We start from the raw sequence: 22,408 nt of genomic DNA, 5'->3' as shown, positions 1-22,408 counted from the left end.
CGGTTCCCTTCCAACACGTTACTCAGAAGCACATGTGACAGTCAATTGAAGAATATTATACATATTCTTTGTGTGTTACAAGCTGTCTCTTTGCAGAATTAATCCAACTGCAGGAACATGCTTCTAGGGATACTTGCCCTCCTGCTCATTACAGTCTTATTACCTCATCCTGAATATTATCACCTCTGCAGTAAATGAGTTCAAGGAATATATATAAGTACTTTTTTTCATCCTCATTCTCCTAATAGGATCTGTGGCTTTGCCTGGCTCTCTTCACAGTAGACTGGCCATTAATGAAAAAGACCCTCCCCACCCTAACCCCCCCTTCTTTTTTCCCAGAATTTACATTTATTATGTGGGCTAATCACTGCTGGCTTCAGGCACTGTGGGAAATGTGATTAGTGTGTGAGTTCTAATTAAGTCTGTGAAGCCTCACACACTGGCAGACAGGCTGGGGGAGCTGCACGCTTAGATACACACACAGATGTAGGAAAGAACACACACACACACACACACACACCAAAAAAAACATACGTACATTTCAAGTGCATGCACGTGGACTGAATCAAACACACAAACGCGGAATCTACTGTACAGCATGATGATTCAACACCAAAACAATCTGCACACTACCTGCATCTCTTCCATCTTTCCCTCTCACACACTAGTGCACACACACACACAGACACACACACACAGACACACACACACACACACACACACACACACACACACACACATCAGTCTGTCCACTGCAGTGCTCAAGACGTCCTATCACACAACTACATCAAGCTCGGGAGCGCATACACACACACGCACGCACACTCTCAGAGAGACAGGGACGCTGACTCAGATGGAAGCTGTTGGTGGCAGTGCGCCCCCAGCGGCGATGCAGCGGTGCTACTGCTCCTGCGCCGGGGTTAAAAAGCGGCGGGCGGCGCACCGGGGCCACAGTGTGGGGTGTATTTGAAGAAGAGACACAGAAAAGTTAGTAGCGGATTTTTTCTGACGTCCGATCTGCAGCAGCATCCTTCGAGAGCATCATGGCAAACAAAGCACAGCAGCCTCCTCACCTGCACCTGGCCGAGGTCACCGCGTCCCAGTTCCTCGACATTTGGAAACATTTCGACGCTGACGGTAAGACACTTTTGTTTTTCTAAAAGTTATTCCAAACTCAAAATTGATGAGCAATAACTGAATTATATACCAGCACTGCTAAATGCAGCCGATTTATGGAGGTTATCAATAGCCACAGGGGTAAATGCACCATGCGAATTTGTTTTAATGCATCCTTCTGTATCAGAGCAAAACCGTTATAAAGCTCAGTAAAACACACAGTAACACCTGTGCAAAAGTTTGTAGTTTTTGGTTTGTTAAAGAGACTTATGTGGGGACGTATGTATCTCTTATATAGTTTAAGAGCTAATAGACCTGACTGGACTTAATTGAATGAACCAGATTCCCGCTTTTCTAGATTAATTTAGATGCGGACCACTCCCGACATCATCACGTGGTATGTTTTTTATTTCATTTTATTTTGAGTTTTATTTTTTTATTTTATTAGATGCACAGGCTGATCAATTAGTTCTCATAGAAAGCATAACGTATTCTATGAAAGAAGCAATGCAACGATGTATGTTAAAAAGGTGAATGCAGCCTTTATTCCTCTGTCAATTAATCTTCACGAGCGCTCCCAGAGAATTCCTCCCATTGCGCATGAAGTGCACCCTGAAGATGTAATGAGGAACAGGCTTTAAACACGCGATTAAAGTGTTATTTTGCAATCAAATAAACACTTACCCAGTGTTTTTACTGGGCTACAGTAACCTACAATCATTGATTTTTTGTATGTTAAGTAATTGGCTCTAACTGATGCTCCTTGCATTGATTTCCGTTTGCACTCAAAAACTGGTTTGTTTAAGCTCCTCTGTCTAGTGTTGCTCTTATGCAGTGGAATATATAAAATGGATGTATGTTATATTGATGTGATGTCAACATAAAATAGTACCATGTACTAATTTATTCAAAGATCCCCTCCTCCATGCTACGCACACACACACACACACGCACACGCACACACACACACACACACATTGATATACAAAGTGATTCTTCCCCAGTCACCATCTTGATGTCTTTTCTTCTTGCATAGATCCTCTGTCTATCTTGCCAGTCTCTTTCACAGTCTGTAAATTTCCCTGCCTGAGCGCACACGCGCGTGTGTGTGTGTGTGTGCGCGCGTGTGTGCATTCCTGTGTTGCAGTGTGACTGTATGACATGGGTTAACAAATCCACGAGGCATGTCAGTGCTGTCGTAAAAAGCCTCATAAGTCTTATTATGTAAATGTTCATTTCATTTCACTTAAAGGTCTGCAGACTCCTCTGTGGATTAATGACATTCTGTGACCTGCTGAAAATGCTGATGGAACCATTTCCAAGAGCACTGGAGACACTCAAAGTTCCACAGTGGTCAATCTCAAAAGAAGATTTTATTTCCTACTTTAGGACTCACTGTTTTGTGTTGACTGTTTTGTTTCATGACCACGAGTGCTCACTTTTAAACAGAACATTTTTAGTGCTGCTTGTTCAATCAACTTTCTTGAGATGCTAAAATACACCTGCTGACAAGGCTATATGATGCACACACACTCCAGGGAATTCATTGTTAAGGTGATCTGTTTTTGACACCTGTACACTTGCTGAAAGGTTCTCCACAGGGAAATCAAGGTGGCATGAGGAGTTGGGTGGGGTGGCGGGGCTCAGCAGCTGAGCTCCTCCATATGAGTCAATGTGCAGACAAAGTTGTCATAAATGTTAGGGAATATTTGCCACCCAGGTGTTTTAGTCCTACTGCAGAGGTATTTTACATATTGTGATTTGCAATGAGCCACTTTGCAAATCAAATACAGCCAATGTGCATCAACAGATTTAGCTACTGTGCTTGATTCCTGCCTTCATTACTGGGAGTGTCTTCTGGCTGTGCAGAAAGAAAGGAGAGCTAATTTGTTTGCTCAGATTGAGTAAACATCTCTGAGTTGCAGATAAAAATACACAAGAGGCGATGCACCCAGAGATGATGAAACCACATATTCCCCTGTTGGCCCAGGATCAACTCTCATCTGGATTGCGCCTTCTCGCAGCTCATCCGCTTTGCGTCCCTCTCATCTTTCTCTGCCGTCTCTGTCAGGCTTTTTCACTGCTATCACTTCAAAGCTGAAAGAGGAAACAACTGCGGTGTCTTTCGCTAATTATAGAGCTGTCAATTCTTTTTGTTAACCTGGATATGGAAATTTGGAATAAGAAGCAATATCCGCCTCCTGGATTGAGCCAGCTGTGATCTCAACACAAAATATTTGAATAGACAGGGCTGCACTCTCGTTTGAAAGGCAAATGCACTTTATATAGGATTTAAATATGCACAGCTGCCCACTTTTTAGAGTTTTCCTGTGTTGGGTCTAAATTTTAGAATCGGAGCTAGTAGAAGAGTAAAGCATCTTACCCACATCTCCTGGGACTGTAATGACGCAGTATCCCAAAGAGTATGTATTTGGGCCAAAAGTGGTTTTGTGAGCCTTTTATCTCGCAGTTGGTGCATGCTTTGAGTGCATGTGCAGAAACACCAGCGAATATGAAAGTAAGTTGGTGGGCGAGCTCTCATTATGACATATAAAACCAGTTATTTGACATTTTAACTGAATGATCTTGAAGTGAGCTGAGGTCAGCCATAAAATGTATCGGCTAGCAGTGTTTTTTTTATTTTACATCTGGACACTGATACAGCCCATTGATACACAGAATAACTAAGGAATTTCAGTTCAATTAACAATGGACCCACTGTAATTTGGCTGCAGCACCTAAAGCATTTGATAGAAATATAACAGTAAAATTAGGCAAATTGTCTGGCCTGAAGGCTGCTTGGAACACAAAGTATTTATGGTACATCTGAATAAGTGCTGCACCAACAGATGTTCACTCATGAACACAAAATGGGATGTATGGATTTATTGACGTATTTATTGTATGTATCACATGGCTCCAGCATCACCTATTCATAAATCTATTTTTGTTGTCATTTTATGTCATTCAGCTTGTACTTAATCACACCTTACTCTGTTTAATTATCAAGCAGGCCGTTTCTCTCCGGAGTGCTAAATGTCAATAAGACCAACAGAAGGGAGGCTGGATAGCAGCAAGCCATTTAACTGGCCCACTTAGCGAAACAGCAGAGCTGGTATGAGTTTTGATAACATCACTGAGGAGCATGTGCATGCTAACACACATGCTCGAGAATTTCCATGGATAGAACAAAGGCGCTAAGATGTTGGTTGAATACAGAGAGGGAGTTCGACAGAATGCGACAGAGAGAGGTGGCGAGTTAGAGGTGGAGGAGAGGAAGTGGATGGCATGATAATCTTTGTTAGTGTTTAATGAGGCAGCTCTGCCTTCCAGGGTTTTATTGAAGCAGCTAGTTACATTCTTTGGAGCCATCTGTCCAGCCATTCAGCATGCTTGTTGATAGAATATTGGCACGGGATCACACTACCTGGGTGAAGCGAGCATATATTTGTCCTCAGAATAGGCACTGTGAGGGCAGCAGAACACCGGGCGCACGGATAAAATAAGATAAGAAGAAAATCTACGTAATTGTCCCCAAGTTATATTTGTCACGACGTAATTACAAAAAAATGTGATGGAAAACAAATCAGGATAAGCTCTATTTGACAGAAGTGACACTTAGGCTGTCAAAGTGATTGAAAGCATGCTGTAAAACAAGGTTACGACATTTTGTGAAGATAGCACAAAGCTTTACTCTCTCATAACTAACTTTCAGAAGTCTTAATGATAAAAAACAACAACAACAAAACAAGTGCAGGTAGACACCGTCACAGTGCACTGTTACCCGTATTGATTCATCTTATATACCACACTCCCTGCTGAAGGCCATATTGATCTCTGTGGAATAAAAGAAGCTGCTTGTGGATCATCACCTTTCATATCCTTTAAAAGCAATTTTCCATAAATAGCTTCTCCTTGCACACGCCCCTGTGAACAGGCAGTCCTTTTTGGAGTGATCAGTTTGCATCGTGTCAGTCAATAACTTCATCTATTGAGCCGGAGGGGAAGGAAGAGGGTTACTGGCAAAAGGCTCATGTTTGAATCAATACTAAGGCAAAACCGAGCCATGCTGGGATCTGTTTGACACCATGACCACATCTGTGCTTGTTTTCTGCATGTCAGCAAAACCGAAAAAAGCCCTTTGTGGTGTGTTACAAAAACTTGATGATCTGTCTGTCTCCCAGGTAATGGCTACATTGAGGGGAAGGAGCTGGAGAACTTCTTCAGGGAGTTGGAGATGGCCCGGAGAGGAGCAGGGGTGGTGAGATTAGGGACTAACAAAGATTATACAAAGATAATGCACACACAAGATTGGCCTTTATTGAGTACAACTGTTTTGTTTTGCAGGACCCTTCAAACCCCACATTCAGAGAAAAAATGAAGGAGTTCATGCAGAAGTTTGACAAGAACAAAGATGGACGAATTGAGATGTCAGAGGTAAGGCCTTGGAGTTGCTTCTCGTATTATTCTTGGTGTTTTCAGTATGATTACCATTAAGTGAGTGTTTAGCTTAGCATAAAGACTGGAAACAGGTAGAAACAGCTAATGCAAAAAGAATTCTGTAAAGAAAAAATGTCAAGATGTAGTATATGATGCTGCAAGCTTTAGTTTTTTAGTGTTCTCAGAGCAGAGCTTCACTAGTTTTTCATAAACAGAGACATGAAAGTATTATCAATCTTTAACCCTCATCAAAAAGGGAATAAGTGTATATCCTAAGAGAAGGAAACAAAGTATGGTCACATTTTTGCTGCAAACAAAGCTGTTCTACTTGGGTCCGTGCCATGACAGGTAGAAGGCTTTTTTGTGTGTGCATTCAACGTACAAGTTGATTTCTGTGAAATGTGGCTCAGATCCAAAAATAACTTCATAAAAGCTTTGATTTGTCTGCTACGATGAGGGTGAGAAAAAGTTGTAAAAAGAAAAAAAGCCTGGATTATTTAAAGCGGCAGAGACATACAGCAGCGGTGAGATGCTTCAGAGGCTTCGTCAATACTCTGATCGATGCATCTTTATGATAGTCTCTATGGAGTGTCAGTTTGGGAAACTGCCCTCCCTCGATTTTTACTATTTTCTGAGTGTAATTTGGAAGAGAAAAAATAAGCAAAGCTACTGCAATATCAATAATACTGCAGGATGGAAAAGCTGCAAATGAAAGTCCGGTGCAGACTTTGAACTTTCAAAAGCATGATTTTTTAAAATATTCAAACTTAGGCATAGGCCTCTGAGGTTATGGCTCTCTATTATTTATGTCTGAGTTGCCCTTTTGAGGCATTGTAGACAAAAAGCTCCCCAGTCTCCACTTCTTCTCTCCCAGCACATCAACGGCACCATCTTACGTACTCACCACTCCCATTTTCTTGTCATTTCTCTCTCTAGCTGGCCCAGATTCTCCCCACTGAAGAGAACTTCTTGCTCTGCTTCAGACAGTTTGTCAGCTCCAGTGCTGAGTTTATGGCGGTAAGAGTGTGTTTCTGAGTGTGTGTGGATGGGCTGCTATATTTTTTTTTAATGCAGAGCTTCTGTTTATTAACATTGTTAATAACTCTGTCTTCTTCTTCTATGACTCACGTAAATGTCTGTGCTGGTTTATCTGAGAAATCATGGGAAGTTATGAGCTACTGTACTGGATAATATGCATGGGTGGCTGTGGCTCAGTGGTATAGTCAGTAGTCTTCCAACCGAAAGTTTGGCGGTTCAAACCCGTGGTCTACATGTCAAAATGAGCCCCAAATATCATAGCTATTGGTGTGTGAAGGGTAAGGTCCTAATTGTAGATGTGACATGTAGCGTAAAAGCGGCTTGAGTTGTCTGAAGACTAGAAAAGCATGTTCAAGTGAAGTTCATTAACCATTTCCAATCCCAATTTAAACTCAGCGTTAAGCAAAGAACATGCTAACATCATGCCAGAAACCTGTGCAGGATAAAATAAACAGCTGTGTCAAAGTTCTTGCGTGACCTTAATTATCATATTATATCAGATGCTAGCTCTTCAATTACTACTGGGAGAATCTGTAGTAACCTTACAGATGGCAGGCACTTAGCTGCAGGAATCAGCTAACCCACTGAAAACTAGGCTACTAAAAATATTCCTCTGTGGTCCATACAGAAACGTTTGTTTATAATTACAAAATCTTTTGTCACAGTTCGACATTTTAATAGCAGGAAAAGACGGTAAGCACAGCAAACCTCACAGAAAATTAGACAGTCTCTAACAGTCAACTTGTGTGTTTAAGAAACCAAGTATTTATGAAAGTGTACATGTACAGAAAACAGGTTTAGTGCTGCTTTGAATTGTGAATAATAAATAACTGTAGAAGTAAGAAAAGGCCCTCAGCAGCAAGACGAGTGCTGAAAGGTACAAGAAACAGGGAATCATTTATTCCACAAAATATCTCCAGAAGATAAGAAAATGGCAGATTTTATGTTAGATGTGCCGCAATGAAAGAATGGAGCCAATTAGAAACCAATTACATGTGGGGAAGAGTCTGTCCTTGTCTCCTGTGTCATATTGAGGAGTTATAATGAAATGGGAGAAGGAGGGTGACAGAGAGAGAAGGTGTGGAAAGAGAAAGATACAAAGGGCAAACAAGAGAAAGCTGGAACAGAGAGGACGTAAATGAAATGTCGATTGAAGTTGAGAGCCGGAGTTTGAGAACATAAAACAAGAGAGGAGGATTAATCAGTCTTTGTTGAAGGGTGCAGGGAGGAGGAAGTGGGCGTCGAGGTTTTTAAAGGGTTAGAATGAGGAAGCAGAACCTTCTATTTTCAGAGTCATATATAATGGATAACACCACTGTAGCTCCTCTCTGCAGAGCCCAGAGGAGGGGAGGAGGAACAGAGGAGAGGAGAAGGAGAAGGGGGAAGACCATCCATCTTTGATAAGGAGCCCTTCTTTGGACAGGGACAGCTGCTAGATTAAAACATTCATTAAAATGACTTTCTCTCCCTTCCTCATTTCTCTCTCTGTCTCTTGTTGCCCTCTGCTCTGAATGCGGGTGAGAGGGATTGTACTGAAACTATGTGATTACACACTGATGGTCCCGGCTTTTGTGGTCGTCTCCACTGGAACGATTTCAGCTCGGCACCAGAGAAAAATCAAACTCCTAGCGCAGTTAAAGAGCACGCTGGGGTTCGATCAGGGAGGATTTATGTAGGGGGAGAAATGTCTGTGTGCTTTAGCCATCAGGGCTGAAAAACTGCTTTCAATCCAATATTTCTTTTGTCTTTTTGATTGTTTAGGCATGGCGGCGGTATGACACAGATCGCAGTGGCTACATTGAAGCAAATGAATTGAAGGTATGTTGTGAACTTATGATTTTCAATCATAACACATGGCAGGTTATTGAAGGAAATAGTGTAATATTTATAATATACATCAACGTTTGCATCCCAAAGGACAGCAAGACTTGCAATATATTGATTACAAATATAACCAACAAATTTGTTGCTTACTTTGTCAAACTCATTTTTCTTTTGTTCTCTCTTTTTCCCCTTCATTCATATGCACACCAACACATGATCACTAACAGAACACCTATCCTAAACAATAATTATCAGAAAGAAGACACTTAAGTAGCAACTTACCTACATAAACCACAGTCCCTGTCTGTTCCTGTGATAATTTACATTCTTTTACACATATTCAAGCCACTGTTAGATTCATGCTTTTCCTTTTTTGTTCCCCTCCATGTATTTGCCATCCCTTTTATTCATTTTAAGTGTAAAAGTGCAGACAAAATGTCTCAACTTGTATGCTTTTTTCTAGTTATTCTGTTGTACACCAATAAAAAGAAAGCAAGAAAGAGACAAAAACAATGCTCTATATTCTGTGTGTATAAATCATAATACTGATTCTAAATCTGTGTGCAGAAAAGAATAGTTCAGCAAATGGGAAATGTGCGTATAGGGTTTATTTCTTAGACTAGTAGCATAGCTTAGCATAAAGACAAAAACATGGCAGGGGGGAAATGGCTAACATCACCTCTGCTTGATGCTGCTTAGCCAAAAGACAAAAATACTCTGAGCCTGACCGCTTGTTGCTACATGCCATGAAGTACCTTTTTGAAAAACTGCAACAATATTATATCTCACAGTGGGTTTTGACAGAGAAAGTTTAGCAGATGCTTCACTGAAAATGTCCCAGTGATGATGAGTGTTTGTTCAGGTTAAGATTCTGATTCAAAAAGCTTCACAGATTGCACACATGTTTTTTTAATTAAACAGTTCTTGAAAATATTGTGTCAAATCATAGTCTACAGGGACATGCTCCAAACTGGTGAATTGAACCTTAAAGAGGTCAGTGACATATTAGGCTGCTTGGGTTGTTATGGGATCCCAATTCTTCCAGCTGAGCAGGTTTAGATGAGTTGGCAAAATGCAGTTGAGATCGAACGCTGCGAAGGCACCTTAACCTAGAAACAAATGCACTGACGGACGGCTCAATTGATGTAAGAATAGATTTGAGATATTGGTACTTGAGTACCTTCATTTAAAATTACTTTAGACTTTTACTGTACCATACATTTCCAAGGAAAATTAGCTTTTTATTGCACAAATGGCTGTAGTCACTCTTTGGATTTCACACATGAAACACATACGATTCATTGAAATCTTTTTTCAGTTCCTTTTATTTTTTCTAGTCTTTGCTCAACTGTGTGTTTAATCATAGACTTTGCTCTTAACTATAGCTCCACTTTCATTTTTAACAATTTTTGTTGAATACTTGAGTAGATACATGTTACTGTAACAACTTTTAAACATATATATATATATATATATATATATATTTTTTTTTTTTTTACATAATCATTAAAATTTTGAGTACATTTAGTAAAGGACTTGAGTAAGCTTCTCTCCCACTGATAATTGAGGCTATTGATGATGATGCTATTGAGGATGTTGTTGATGTTGATTAGGATAATTCATGATGATGAGGATACATGGTGATATATGATGATCGGCACCAGTGTCCGATTGCACTTGAAGCTGTTTTTTTGCACTTGCTTATGTTGTTCCCTCCTGTCTCGATCCTTGCTTGTTCTTGTTCTGTGTTAAATCTCAGATGTAAGTCTCTTTGGACAAAAGTGTCTGCTTAAAGAAATTGTAACGTTGTAATAATGGCTGGCTTTGCAGTATTTAAGGTTTGGAAGAAAGGATTTCTAAAAACTATTTGAAAAAAAACAACATCTGTAAAATGCATGACCTGTAATGGTTGCAATGAACCTTCAGCTCTGGCGTGTTTTTTTAAGTTATAAATGCCAAACTGCTGTTCTTCCTCATTTCTCTTTATCTGTCCTCAGGGCTTCCTGTCAGACCTACTTCAGAAGGCTAACAGACACTATGATGACCAGAAGCTCCAGGAGTACACACAGACCATCGTAAGACTCTCGACTCTTTCATACGCTCGTACACACACATCGACAAACACACACACACAATAAAGAATCCCAACTGAACAGCATCATATTTTGACCGTTACCATCACTCTTTTGAGATATACCTTATACTCGGGAACATATATATATAACTGCCTAAACAAACACTCATAGATCATTTTGCTGACAGCCGCCTTGATGGTTGTGACCCTTCATATCCTGCAGGTTGAGTGTTTACAGCCCAGATGTGCTTACATCTGCCCCTGCCTGGAATTGCTGACCTGACCTTATTTTCTTTAGCACTATCTTTTGCATAATTACATAATCAAAATTACACTTGGTCACCATTGTATTCCTCATACTTTATTACCCATTTGAGTATATTGCCACATAAGCAAAGCAGCAAGTTAAAATTGCTAAGATTTACCAAATAACAAAGGCAACAACATCATTCAGCTGCTGCTCGTCAGAATTTGCTTAAGCAATGTTTTATACTGTAGTACGTACATTAAGTTAAATCATATCCTAAAAAGAAAAAAATAGAAAAAAAATAGAACCATCCATCCTCTATACCGCCTATCCTGTTCGCGGGGGTGCTGGAGCCTATCCCAGCTGTCACTGGGCGAAAGGTGGGGTCCACCCTGGACTGATCGCCAGTCAATGACAGGGCTGACACATAGATACAGACAACCTTTCACACTCACACCCACAACAACCCACACAACTATGGGCAGTTTAGAGTCACCAATGAACCTAACCAGCATGTCTTTGGACTGTGGGAGGAAGCCAGAGAGAACCCACGCATGCAAGGGAGAACATGCAAACTCCATACAGAAAGGCCAGCTTTGACCAAACCGGGGTTTGAACCAGTGACCTTCTAGCTGTGAGGCAACAGCGCTAACCACTGCACCACCGTATTACCACAAGTCAGTCATCTTCTAGTGGCTACTGTGAGGAGCATTGCAGCATATTGGCCAAATTTTAACTACATTATTTCATACCGAGTATATTTTCAGTGACATTGTGAACCAATGTTAAAAGGACATCTTTGGATTTTTTCTTCAAGGGAAATTTAATGTTTAAGAATAATTGTGTATTCTATCCTCCTGAAGTATTTCTCTCAGAGAAAAGATCATTTTTGGGCTATTACTTATAACAATTCAACACCAACTGCATTGGCTGAAATTGTTAAAGCTATTTTATGGACAGCCCCTTTAGTGGTCCTCTGTTAAACATCTACAGCTATTAAAAAAAGTTGGATTTGTAATAAAGGTAGAAAGTTTGCGGCCATCCATTCTATTTCATAGTCATGAAATTCATGGTACTGCATCTGCCTTCATCTTGACAGCATATATCTATAAAAAACTTTCCCTTCAGTTTCTCTCCTCTGTCCCTTCCTATCTCTATCTCTTACTTTGTAGCTCAGGATGTTTGATCTGAATGGAGATGGGAAGTTGGGCCTGTCAGAGATGGCAAGGTAATGTGCAATTTTACTTGGCTCTGTTCGCTGTATAAATGTCGAAACACATTGCCTGCTGATGGTCTTTCAATGGATTTGAATAATTTAACACCTATTGTGTCCGCTAATGAAGTCCATCTTCCCCACAGGCTTCTTCCTGTGCAGGAGAATTTCTTACTCAAATTCCAGGTAGGGAACACACACGGTGCAGAAAGGAATGTTAATACAAAACAAAATGGCTGCAAATGATGTCCCTTATATAATTTTTAGGGTGTAGCCAAATCTTTTTAATACCTTCGATATAGGCTACCTAACTTTTGAGTTTTTTCTTACAGTGACTTCTTCTTTATAGCAGTTCGTAGCCTGCTAATCAAAGTCAAACCCTTGTTTTACAGGGTGTCAAGTTGGAAACTGAACAGTTCAATGCCATCTTCACATACTATGATAAGGTAGGAGATGCTTTGTTCAAGGTGGAAATAAATAATACTGTCTACCACTTTCCAAACACTCAGCTGGAGTCTGGTCTACTTCCTGGGTAGTTTCTCATCCATAGCTTTTATTACAAACAGTTAGCAACATTCACATTGAGTCTCAGGGGGACGTCATGAAATATATTGTCACATCTTAGGTGAAATATTAGTATGTTAGTGGTTTCGTTGGGCTGAGGCAAGTGGAATAGATGCTTACTTAAAAAAGAGTGAGACGTACCTAGTCAGCTGGGTTTGTGTCTGCAGAATTGTATCCAGTTTCTGAAAACCAATATGCTAACAGGGTAAGACGACTTGTTAGAAGAAAGTGTAGTGTATATAGACACTGTTAAATAAGAACAAATAACAGACACTTGGATCACGTTGTGTGGATGACTCAGCGTTGTTTGTTTTGGAGTTCCCCCTTCCTTTTAATCATGAATAAACAAATGTCTTGTTTTGTATCTAGGGCGCTCCCCAACTACCTAGGGAAATGAGTAAGGCTTGGCACACCTGTCCCTTTGTAAACAGCTCAGGATGGTTGAGCAGTGGTTCAGTTAATGGCCACATTTTCCACATTAGAAACAGATTGGAGGGGAGTGACTACAGGGAGGGATACCGACAAAACAGGAAAAGAGCGAAGTTACAGAGGAGAGAGATGCCTGTAGGTCATCTGCTAAATCACTTTTCTTTTTTAATGCTATCTTCTGAGTTTTTGACAGCCTGCCATTATCAGGATAGATATATAAGGAAATAGATAACTTACTTGATTAGGCGTATCACCAGAACTTGTGTTAGCTTGACTGTTAGCTTAGTGCGTGGGTGCTTAGTGCATTCTTACCCGTTAAATATTCGTACTAACATTTTTTTACGGAAATTTTCATTGGCTGTGCTCTTTTGCTTTTTAAGCTGCTCATGAAGCAGTGATTCAGCCACCACATGACAAAGTTTACATTTATTAACCCTTACCCTTATTAGTATACACCAGCCGTTCCCAACTTTTTCCGACTCATGGCCCACTTGAAAGTCTCAAAAATGTTTGCGGCCCACATTCTAAATGTGAGGGGCTGTCTGCAATAGGCAAATTAACAAACAATTGATTACATATTAAATATCATTTAACTATGGAGAAATGCATTCTCATACATAATGATAGGCCTAATATGATAAAAAAAAAACGATGAAAGGAGGTTTTAAATTTTTTAAATATTAAATATTCAAAATGATTTTTAATATAATTTTGTTTTAAAACATTCACTTTTTTTTTTTTTTTTATAATTACAATTCTGCAGATGATTTGGCGGCCCAGGCCCACCAGGGGGCCGTGGCCCACAGGTTTGGAATGGCCGGTATACACAGTATACAATGATGGTACAAAAAAATCTAACATGGATGCTATGATTGCTTGACGTTTGAAAAGAGAAACACGCTTCCTTTGTTTTTTTTAAACGTTTAGGTCAAATTGGTCGCAGTGGTTTCCATATGAAAAAAGATTATACAGCCTTTTTAGCATTGTGTCATGAGGTGCATATTCATGTCCCAGGTGGACTCTTTCGCACAGGGTTCAATGTTATAAATGAGCCACTGCGGTAACATTCTTGTAGGCCTTCTGCCAATATGGCACAACCATTTATGTGTGTAATTAGTTTCATCATTTTGTCATGAGCTGAAACACATGCGAGTGCTGTCACTGGTGCTGAGAGATCTTGGGCAGGGGCAAAGTGTGGCCGGTGAGCTGAACACTATCATGGCTCACAGTGCTACCACCTGAAACTGTGCAAGGTCTTAAAATGTCTAAAATGCAAGATGGCATGCAACTTAGAGAAGCTGACTGATACCGGATGGTGCTCCTCTTTCCTTTTGCTCTGCAAGGCGATTCTTTTAACATTAAAGGGGAAAATAAATAGAATTCACACTTTAGTCCCAAGATCTAGGACACTTCAGTCTAGCTTTCTAAACATCAAACATTTCCCAAAGTAAAAAAATACAAGACTGGCAAGCCACTCAGCTCTGAAATTGTCTTGAGACTGAGCCTTGATGAACAGAACATGGTTTTGTGCAACATGCCAAGGGAAAGTTTCCAACAATGTGGACTTTTTTGGCCCCAAACTCAAAACACTACTGTGAGACATAACTCAATAATTAGCAATGTGGCTCCATTTTGACTTTACAGCTAACCCCCTTTACAGAGTTGCGAATGTGAAGTCTTTTTTAAACCATCTGTCATGAATGGTCATTTGGCTGGTACAGTCATGACGGCTGTTATTAATTATTGAGTGATGTTGAGCAGCAGAGCAGAACACAAAACCAGAAAGCTGAGAATCTAGCATAGCTGGTGCGCACTTTAATGAAAGTAATGCTGGTCTTTTTTATTTAGATTTTTTTTTTTAAAAACAGGTGCAAAATGCAGGTAAATATTGTTGAAAATAACATCTTGCCTGTTTCTGTAAACTTCTTTTAGGATGGAAATGGCTACATCGATGAGCAGGAGTTGGACGCACTGCTACGAGACCTTTACCAGAAAAACAAGATGGTGAGACGGGAGCTCGTTTATACTTTTACAGGCATTCTGTCGGAGCCCATGTCCTGGTGGCATACCTAATGGAAAATGTACTTTTATTTTTAGTTTCTCTCCCAGCATTTCTGCTCCTCATAGCTGTTTACTCCATGAGCATTCTGTAGGACCTACCTACCATTTCTCAGACGTGAAACGAAGAATTTAAAACTATTTTAAAAATAACTCTTCAAAGCTACATGCTTCATGTGGTTAGTAATTCTGACTTCTTCGGTTCTTAGTGCTGCAGAATATGCCTCGCATTTAACTGTTTTTAACTCCATTTAATGTGCGTTATTTGTACAAGCCTCGACTTAGAGGCTTTTAAAACTAGGGCACAATTTTACAGTCTTCTTTCCTGCTGTCCGGGTTTAAATATGAACAAAAATATAGCGAGCTAAAAAGGTCTTCTACAATACATCTATTGCTCATTCTATAAGCCCGGAGTATGTAGCAATCTTTTGGCATTGTATAACATATCCCTTCCCAAGACCCTTCGACAGGGCTCTAATTAAAAAAATGACTGTTCACATTTGAGTTTACAGCCTGTATAGTCAGAATAACTAGCTAGCAGTGCTGGCTTTATTTGCAAGGCACAGTTGTAATTTCATAGAAAATCAATAGTTGTTGACAAAAATTAGGGATCACTTTTTTTCTAAAATAGTGCAGAGCCTGTTGTAAATAAACAATTATTATAAGTGTTGTGCAGTAAAAGAGAGCCTAACAGGTTTTGCCAGAGTTATAATTAAGGGTCAGTAGGCCATCAAAACCACCCAACATCTGTTGTTCACGTCCCCCAGGGCTGTTTAACAAAATGCTCCCTCCACTTCCTCCATAAAATAGAGTTTGACTGTCAAGGACAATACTACTGCTTTGCTGACTTAGTCTTACCTCCCTTTCTGTCTTTCAGGATGTGGAGCTGAAGAACCTGAAAGGCTACAAGCAGAGCATCATGAGCCTGTCTGACGGAGGGAAGCTGTACCGTGGCGAGCTGGAAATTGTCCTTTGCAAGGAGCCAGTTGTGTGACTCTTCCTCCTGTCTTCTTGTGTATCATTTTCTCTGCCTGCCCCGCTTTGCTCTCCTGAGACCACACCCACTTCCAGCTGCCTGGCAACATATACCAGGTGCATGTGCCAGACACCCCCTTGCCCCCCATCATTTCCCTTACCTTCCTTAAACGTAAAACTCCAGAATGAATGATGAGTGCACTGTCAGCACGCAACAGCTCTTCGTCTTTAAACCCTTATTTTCTGCAATCTGACCCCTCAACCCTAAACATGACCTGTTTGAAATCTCTGGCTTTTCACCTTCATAACTTTCCCCCATGTCTTTTACCATTTCTGAGCTCATCCCTGTCCATGCCGCCCTTGCTGTGCCTGACTTGTATCTCCTGAAGAGCCCAAACTCATTGTTCCACAGAAATTACCTTTTGACCTGTTGATAACCCCTGAACCTCAACCTGGCTTCATTGACCCCTCCATTCCCTTGCTCTTTGAACTTTGCATTAGATACAATATATAGTCAAACAAACCTGCAGACAACTGTGTTTGAATTGATCTAATTTATGGTCTGTGATGAAACTGTTACAGATTTTTCAACCTCTGTTTGACCTGAACCTCTCCTGTTCCATCTCCATATTATGGTTTTCATTTTTAATATTTATTTTTGGCTGATACTGTCAATTGAAAATATTAATAAAATGTCTTAAGATAAAATCAGTTTTGACATTGTATGAACATGATTTTGCAAAGAAAAACTCCAAGTGGTGGTGATGACTTTAGAAGGCGGAATACCTCCAGGACATCCTTGTGCCTTACAGTCGGAACATTTTTACTTCAGAGCTGTGAAGTGCTGCGTCATTCTCTTGAAGTTCCATTTCTTGATTACTTTCTGTTGTGCTGCAGACTTTCTGCATACAACCTTGTTTATTTTATCAATGCCTCCAGCTTTAAACTGCTCCCTCGCCTTCAGTACACCAGGAGAAGCATTAAAAGGATTAACGATGGATGCAATCACAACAAGAGCAAAATGGTGTTCAATTTACAGCTACAGTAAAGTAAGTTTACAAAAACCCTAAAACCGGACTCTGTTGTTGATGCTGGTCGTCTATATTAAGCAACTTAACAGCAGCAGCTATAACTTTTAATGCTTTGCTTCAACATGAATTGCTTGGTGTGCATTTGAATCAAGATGCTGATAGAAATAATGGCTGTTTCGCTGGTGCAACGACTCAGACAGCTTTATTTGCAGCATGATGTCTTTCTCCCAGTTGCGTAATGAAAATGACTCAAGGAACAAGAAGAGTGATATTGCTGAGTCTGCACTGCCAGGCATGGCCTCTGTTTTCCCCTCTTGTGAATGAAATGCACTTCAGCAAACATTAACTGCCGCATAAAAGAAGCTGACTTTAGCGTTCCAGTTAACATAAATTTAAACTCTGTTACTAATGGATTCACAATTTATTTCCTGTCAGTCTGTACTTACTTACTTACTTGAGAAGTAGATCTAATTGAAGAGCACCAGTCTTCCAAAGTTCAATTGTCCATAAAAACATTTAACCTCAATATGCCCAAAGATGTAAAGTTACTTAAACAAAATTAAATGAAAATTTAACTATGGGCCAAAGTGAAACTAAAAACTAAACAGGAAACAATCTGATCACCCAAAAGGAAAACCATAGTGTGTCCCAAAAGCACCGAATGTCAATCAAAACACAAATACAGAGCCTGTTACATAAAGCCTGGCATAAAATATAACGACAAAACTTAACAATTATTCAAAATGACAACAACAAAAATGTAGGCTGAACTTCTGGTGGTGCACCGGAAGCATCATGTTTTCTAGTTGAAGCCAGGGTGCAACGTTTTCCCTTCTCCCGAGCTCCGATGTTACTCCTGAGATAGTAGAGCAGGACATGATATTTCTAGTGAAACCTCTGTAATTTGAGTTGACATGCTTTTAAAGTCACCTGAATAATACAGCAAGCGCACAAGCTCCCATCTCAGTGTGGAGCTGGTGCAAACTCACATCAATTAATCAGAAGCGTTCAAATCTTTATATGACATGCAGCTGCACAAGTCAAATCTGCTTATCACTAAAATCGAGTTTATTGATTCAAATTTAAATTTAAATTGGTGAAACAATGACAATAAAAAGACAATGTTTAATGCTAAGATTATTGTTTAAGTGTAGCAGCAGTAGAGAAGGGACAAAAGGTATCAAGCTCTGTTAAATAATGTCAGTAACATAGAAATATATGTTTTGTTTGCTAATGTTAATTACCATTAGGTCAAATTTCATAGCAGGAAGTAAGACCAACAGCAAATGTCCTGATTGTATTTGAGAAAAGGCTGCTTTATTACAATGAAACAATATCAGAATAATGATTATAACTTAACTATGATATAATAGTAGCACAAGATGTGTCATAAAGTCATCATGCTGGCAGAATAATGTCAGTTGCACAATATCTATCAAATCTTTGCTAGCATGAGCCACTATAAGCTACTTACCAACTGATGTTGTAGCAGGATTGTGGTAATTCTGGAGGTATTGTTTGATTGATTAAGTAACCATTACAGTATTATTGTAAACGCTACAACTACAATACACTTTCTGGTGGTCCTTGTATTCGTCTTCAGTGATGAGCCCAGGGTCATAGGGTATTTCGGGTCTTTAGTTATCAGACACCCTCCCATGAGCAACCAAGCCAAGGGTGGTCAGCCCCTGATTTGTGTCACTCTGCTTCTTAAGTCCCCCTTTCAAATCAGCAGCCATCTTCAGGCCTTTTGTAGCAGCATCCTAAATGTTCTTGGTAGCTCTTCTGCACAGTAGTCATTTTACTTCAAGGAGTTCGAGTACGCTTTAATAAGTGACCAACAAAGCCCTAGCACCCAACTTAAACTGGCTCACAGCGTCATCTCCAGCCATTGTACCAGCACTCTGTGACAGCATCTGCATATTTAGCCCTTGAACTCGTTGGATTCTTCCCAAGGCACAGCCAGAGTCAGCAGGACAAATTGCTCTGACATTATCACCATTTCTTGGTGGAGCTGATTGGTTGCTTTTCTTCCCTTCCTAGATTGCCTAGGAGCTGCAGGTCCTGTGCATTGGCAAGAAGCCCTTTCTGAGAAACCACAATTAACTTGCGCCTTCCCCCAAGCTCTAAGTAAGGTGACTGTTTTTGGGGCATGCTGTTCCTTTCTGTTCTAAGGATTTGGTAGCACCAGCAGTATCAGGTTTCCTGGGATGGAATCAATTCAGGAAGTGCTCCGGTGTGCACCTTCTTTGGCACAGTTTTTTATGCTGGAGTGCTTGCCATGCCCCAGCTATAGGCAGGTTGGTTGTCCTTGGGAGAACATCGTGAACTGACTGGATGAGTAACTTGATGTGCAGTGATTCGGTTCTTCACAGCTTTGTCTGGGTGATTTTACGAGTTCTGGAGTCTCCTTTCTGGTCCAGTCAGCTTCGTTGTTCATGCTGATCATCTTGCTGCAGTGTTTTTCCTCAACCTCTGCCTGTATGTCCTCCTGAAACTTGTGCTTTCCCTCTCCAGGAGCTCTATCAACGAGTGGTTTGGGAAAACTAGTACTCCCCACCTAACTGCCACAGTGCCTACCAAGATGATACGTCACAGCCATGCCTCTGCTCTTACAATAGTTTTGTGTGTCTGCCACTATTTACTGGTCTTTGCAAGGGTTCCAAAACAACTCTAATATCAGAGGAGTCGCGGTACATAACTGCCCTGGCTCAGGTAACTTTGAATCCCTTTGATAGAGCACTGATGAGGTCGGCATGGTTTGTTGGAATGCCTTTACTGGGCACTGTAACTGTAATATAAGAAGAGAAGAGTCAAAGAGTCAGCACATATAAATCTAAGGTTTGCCAACTTCAACATCAACCACCCTAAGCCTATGGAGCTGGCAATTAACGGTGTAATGAGTTGAAGAAAGGTGTGTTTTATAATTTTATTGTGCATTGATTTGCTCAAAAGTTACACAGTTTTATTATAAATTGTTCTTAGTATGCAGTAGATTTAGAAATTGCCCTCTTGAATGCCAGTAATAACCAGAGCTATATATATGAGTAACTATATAATGAGTAAATCAAATATATATCCTTGTGTATTACATTTAATGATGTTTTGTAATTTAGGTTAATCACCCATAAACATGCACACAATTCTTATTAGTCCAGTTGCAACATGCACATCCTTGCCCTCAGCCTGTCCTTGCAGACACCAGCAGCTTTGTTTTGAGCTGTCTCCAATCTAAAGGTGTGTTCGTGCATCCCTGACGAGAGCACTCCCTCTCAAACGGTTCTGCACTACTATCTCCCTCTTTTTGACAAATTGAGATCTTAAATCACTCTTTGGTGAGAATAGAGATGACTCAGCTGGTGTTGTCAGACTACAAACAGGAAAGAGTTCTTTGAGGGATTGGGTGCAAAGGCGTGGGAATAATTTCCTAAAACCTAACATCGTTGAAAAAAAGCATCTGCTGATAGATTTTGTAAAGGAGGCACATCTTGTTTAAAAAAAATGCTGAATATGCAGAGATTGGACAACTGTAGATATCTCAGTGCCAACCTTGATAAGTGTCTATTTTCAACAATATTGCGTCATTCATGAAGAAATAACTAAACCATACATGTTCTGTACGTTCTGCATCAGAAGCAGAAGGTAAAGTCACTTCTTAATAAACACTTTATTGCAGATCACTTGCTCAAGTCTTCTAGGAAGACAATCAACTGTAATTCAACTGTCAAATTTGAATAGTAAACTGCATGGGACTGAAGATAGTTATATAAAAACACTGCAGAAGTCAAGACGCATGTTCAATCCCTGGACGCAGTCTTGCTAAGCACTGCCTCCTGCTACCATCTGCGAGTAGATTTTACATTTCAAATCAGACTGTTCTCATCAAACTCTGCTCTCTAACTACAAATCTGTTTAAAGGGCACTTTTAATGTTCTTTCCTAAGCTGCGATCTGTTAAATGGTCCATACATGAATACATATTGTATTGACAATAAGCTAAAAAGTCAACTATCATAGTGTGGCAAGGAGGAGTCAGGGAGAGGGCTGCAGAAAGGGCTGCATTCAAAACAACCACGCTGGTGTTCCTTACCACAATAGCACAGACAATATTAAGGAAAAGGAAAAGTATTAGGTTGCACAATACTGTTTTAGGGCTACTTTTATTTTGCAATCCTTTATTTATCCCCATGAGTATAGCCTAATCATTCCATGGCTTTAGGGATTGCAGCATCAATCAGTTGGTCTGCCACTTTGAGCTGAAATATCTACAGTGTGGGTGTCATTCATTTGGTAAAGACATTCATGGTTCAAACTAAAGGATATATCTTTGGGGATCCCCTGACTTTTTATCTGATGCCCCCATGAGCATGAGCATTGCAAATTGCAGTGCAAATTTTTCAACTAATGTAGAGAGTCTTTATTTGCTGGGTATATGTCAGATCACTGACAAACTTTTACCTTTTGCAATCAATGGTTATGCACACAAGATGTTGTATGTATAACATCTTAATAGCAATCAACCAAAAGCTGCTTGCCACCCATTCTAAGCCTTCACGTTATTCCAGATATTTTCTGCTGACCTTGTATTACTAAACAGAACAAAACAAAAAACTGTTTACAATGTGGAAAACACACATTTAAAGAAAATAATTCTATCAATCAGTATTAAATATGATTCGGAACTAGTTTACGAATTCGCACTAATGACCATGAAAGTTTATTCCCTGGAAAAGTGCAGGCATTTTAACTCAAGGTCCAATTACTATTTTTTCCCCAAGGGCTTTCAACTGCCTCAGCAGATGGCGTTGAAAACTAGGGACAACAGCCAGTGTTTAGACCATTTGCAATATATTTCTAAGAGATACACAGCAGTCAGTGGGATTTGAATGTGGAAAGTTTTGATGAGTTTCTCCCATGTGTTTTTTTAATCCAGGTCTGTTGAATTGATATCCCTGAATGAATTTGAGAGCTGATTCTTGAGTTTAAAAAATTCTGGGCACATAAGAAACATGAAGTCTTGCAGTGGAGCAGCATTTGAGAATTATATATATTTCTGCTGTCATGGATTTACTGATTTATCAAGGTCTTTTCTAGGTTATTGTAAACAGTACTTAGACAAGAAGCTTGGTAAGTGAAAGCTTATTTAAAAGCTAATAATCAGGATGCTGCTTTGCATGTAAACACATGCGATCATACATTTGGCCCCCTGTAATAAACAGTGATAAAAGCTGGAGGCAGCCAACTACACTGTGTGCAGGGGAGAAAGAGAGAAGAGAACATGAATATAAGAGAATAACGGCCATGATTTATTCATTGATGAAAGGAACCCTGGTGTTTTATTTATGGTGTCTTTAAATATAGCTCATGTGAATTCAATAAGTGATTGAAAATGGACGATTC

At 40.0% G+C, this 22,408-nt stretch overlaps 1 protein-coding gene across 1 annotated transcript; it reads left to right on the top strand.

Annotated features, from left to right (window-relative positions):
* The first annotated feature begins 1,043 nt into the window (after positions 1 to 1,043).
* calb2a (calbindin 2a) lies at positions 1,044 to 16,637 on the top strand. Its single transcript, XM_069686640.1, has 11 exons — positions 1,044 to 1,137; positions 5,301 to 5,377; positions 5,464 to 5,553; positions 6,493 to 6,573; positions 8,356 to 8,412; positions 10,416 to 10,493; positions 11,912 to 11,967; positions 12,099 to 12,138; positions 12,345 to 12,398; positions 14,878 to 14,949; positions 15,881 to 16,637. Exons 1-11 carry the CDS (start codon positions 1,044 to 1,046, stop codon positions 15,995 to 15,997), a joined length of 816 nt encoding a protein of 271 aa, XP_069542741.1. The 3' UTR covers positions 15,998 to 16,637.
* Positions 16,638 to 22,408: the final 5,771 nt, after the last annotated feature.

The sequence above is a fragment of the Semicossyphus pulcher genome, unplaced genomic scaffold, assembly GCF_022749685.1.
Source record: "Semicossyphus pulcher isolate SPU_LCO1_2020_fin unplaced genomic scaffold, fSemPul1.0.p SCAF_8, whole genome shotgun sequence".
Lineage (NCBI taxonomy): Eukaryota > Metazoa > Chordata > Actinopteri > Labriformes > Labridae > Semicossyphus > Semicossyphus pulcher.
This window is presented reverse-complemented; position numbering and strand designations above follow the sequence as displayed.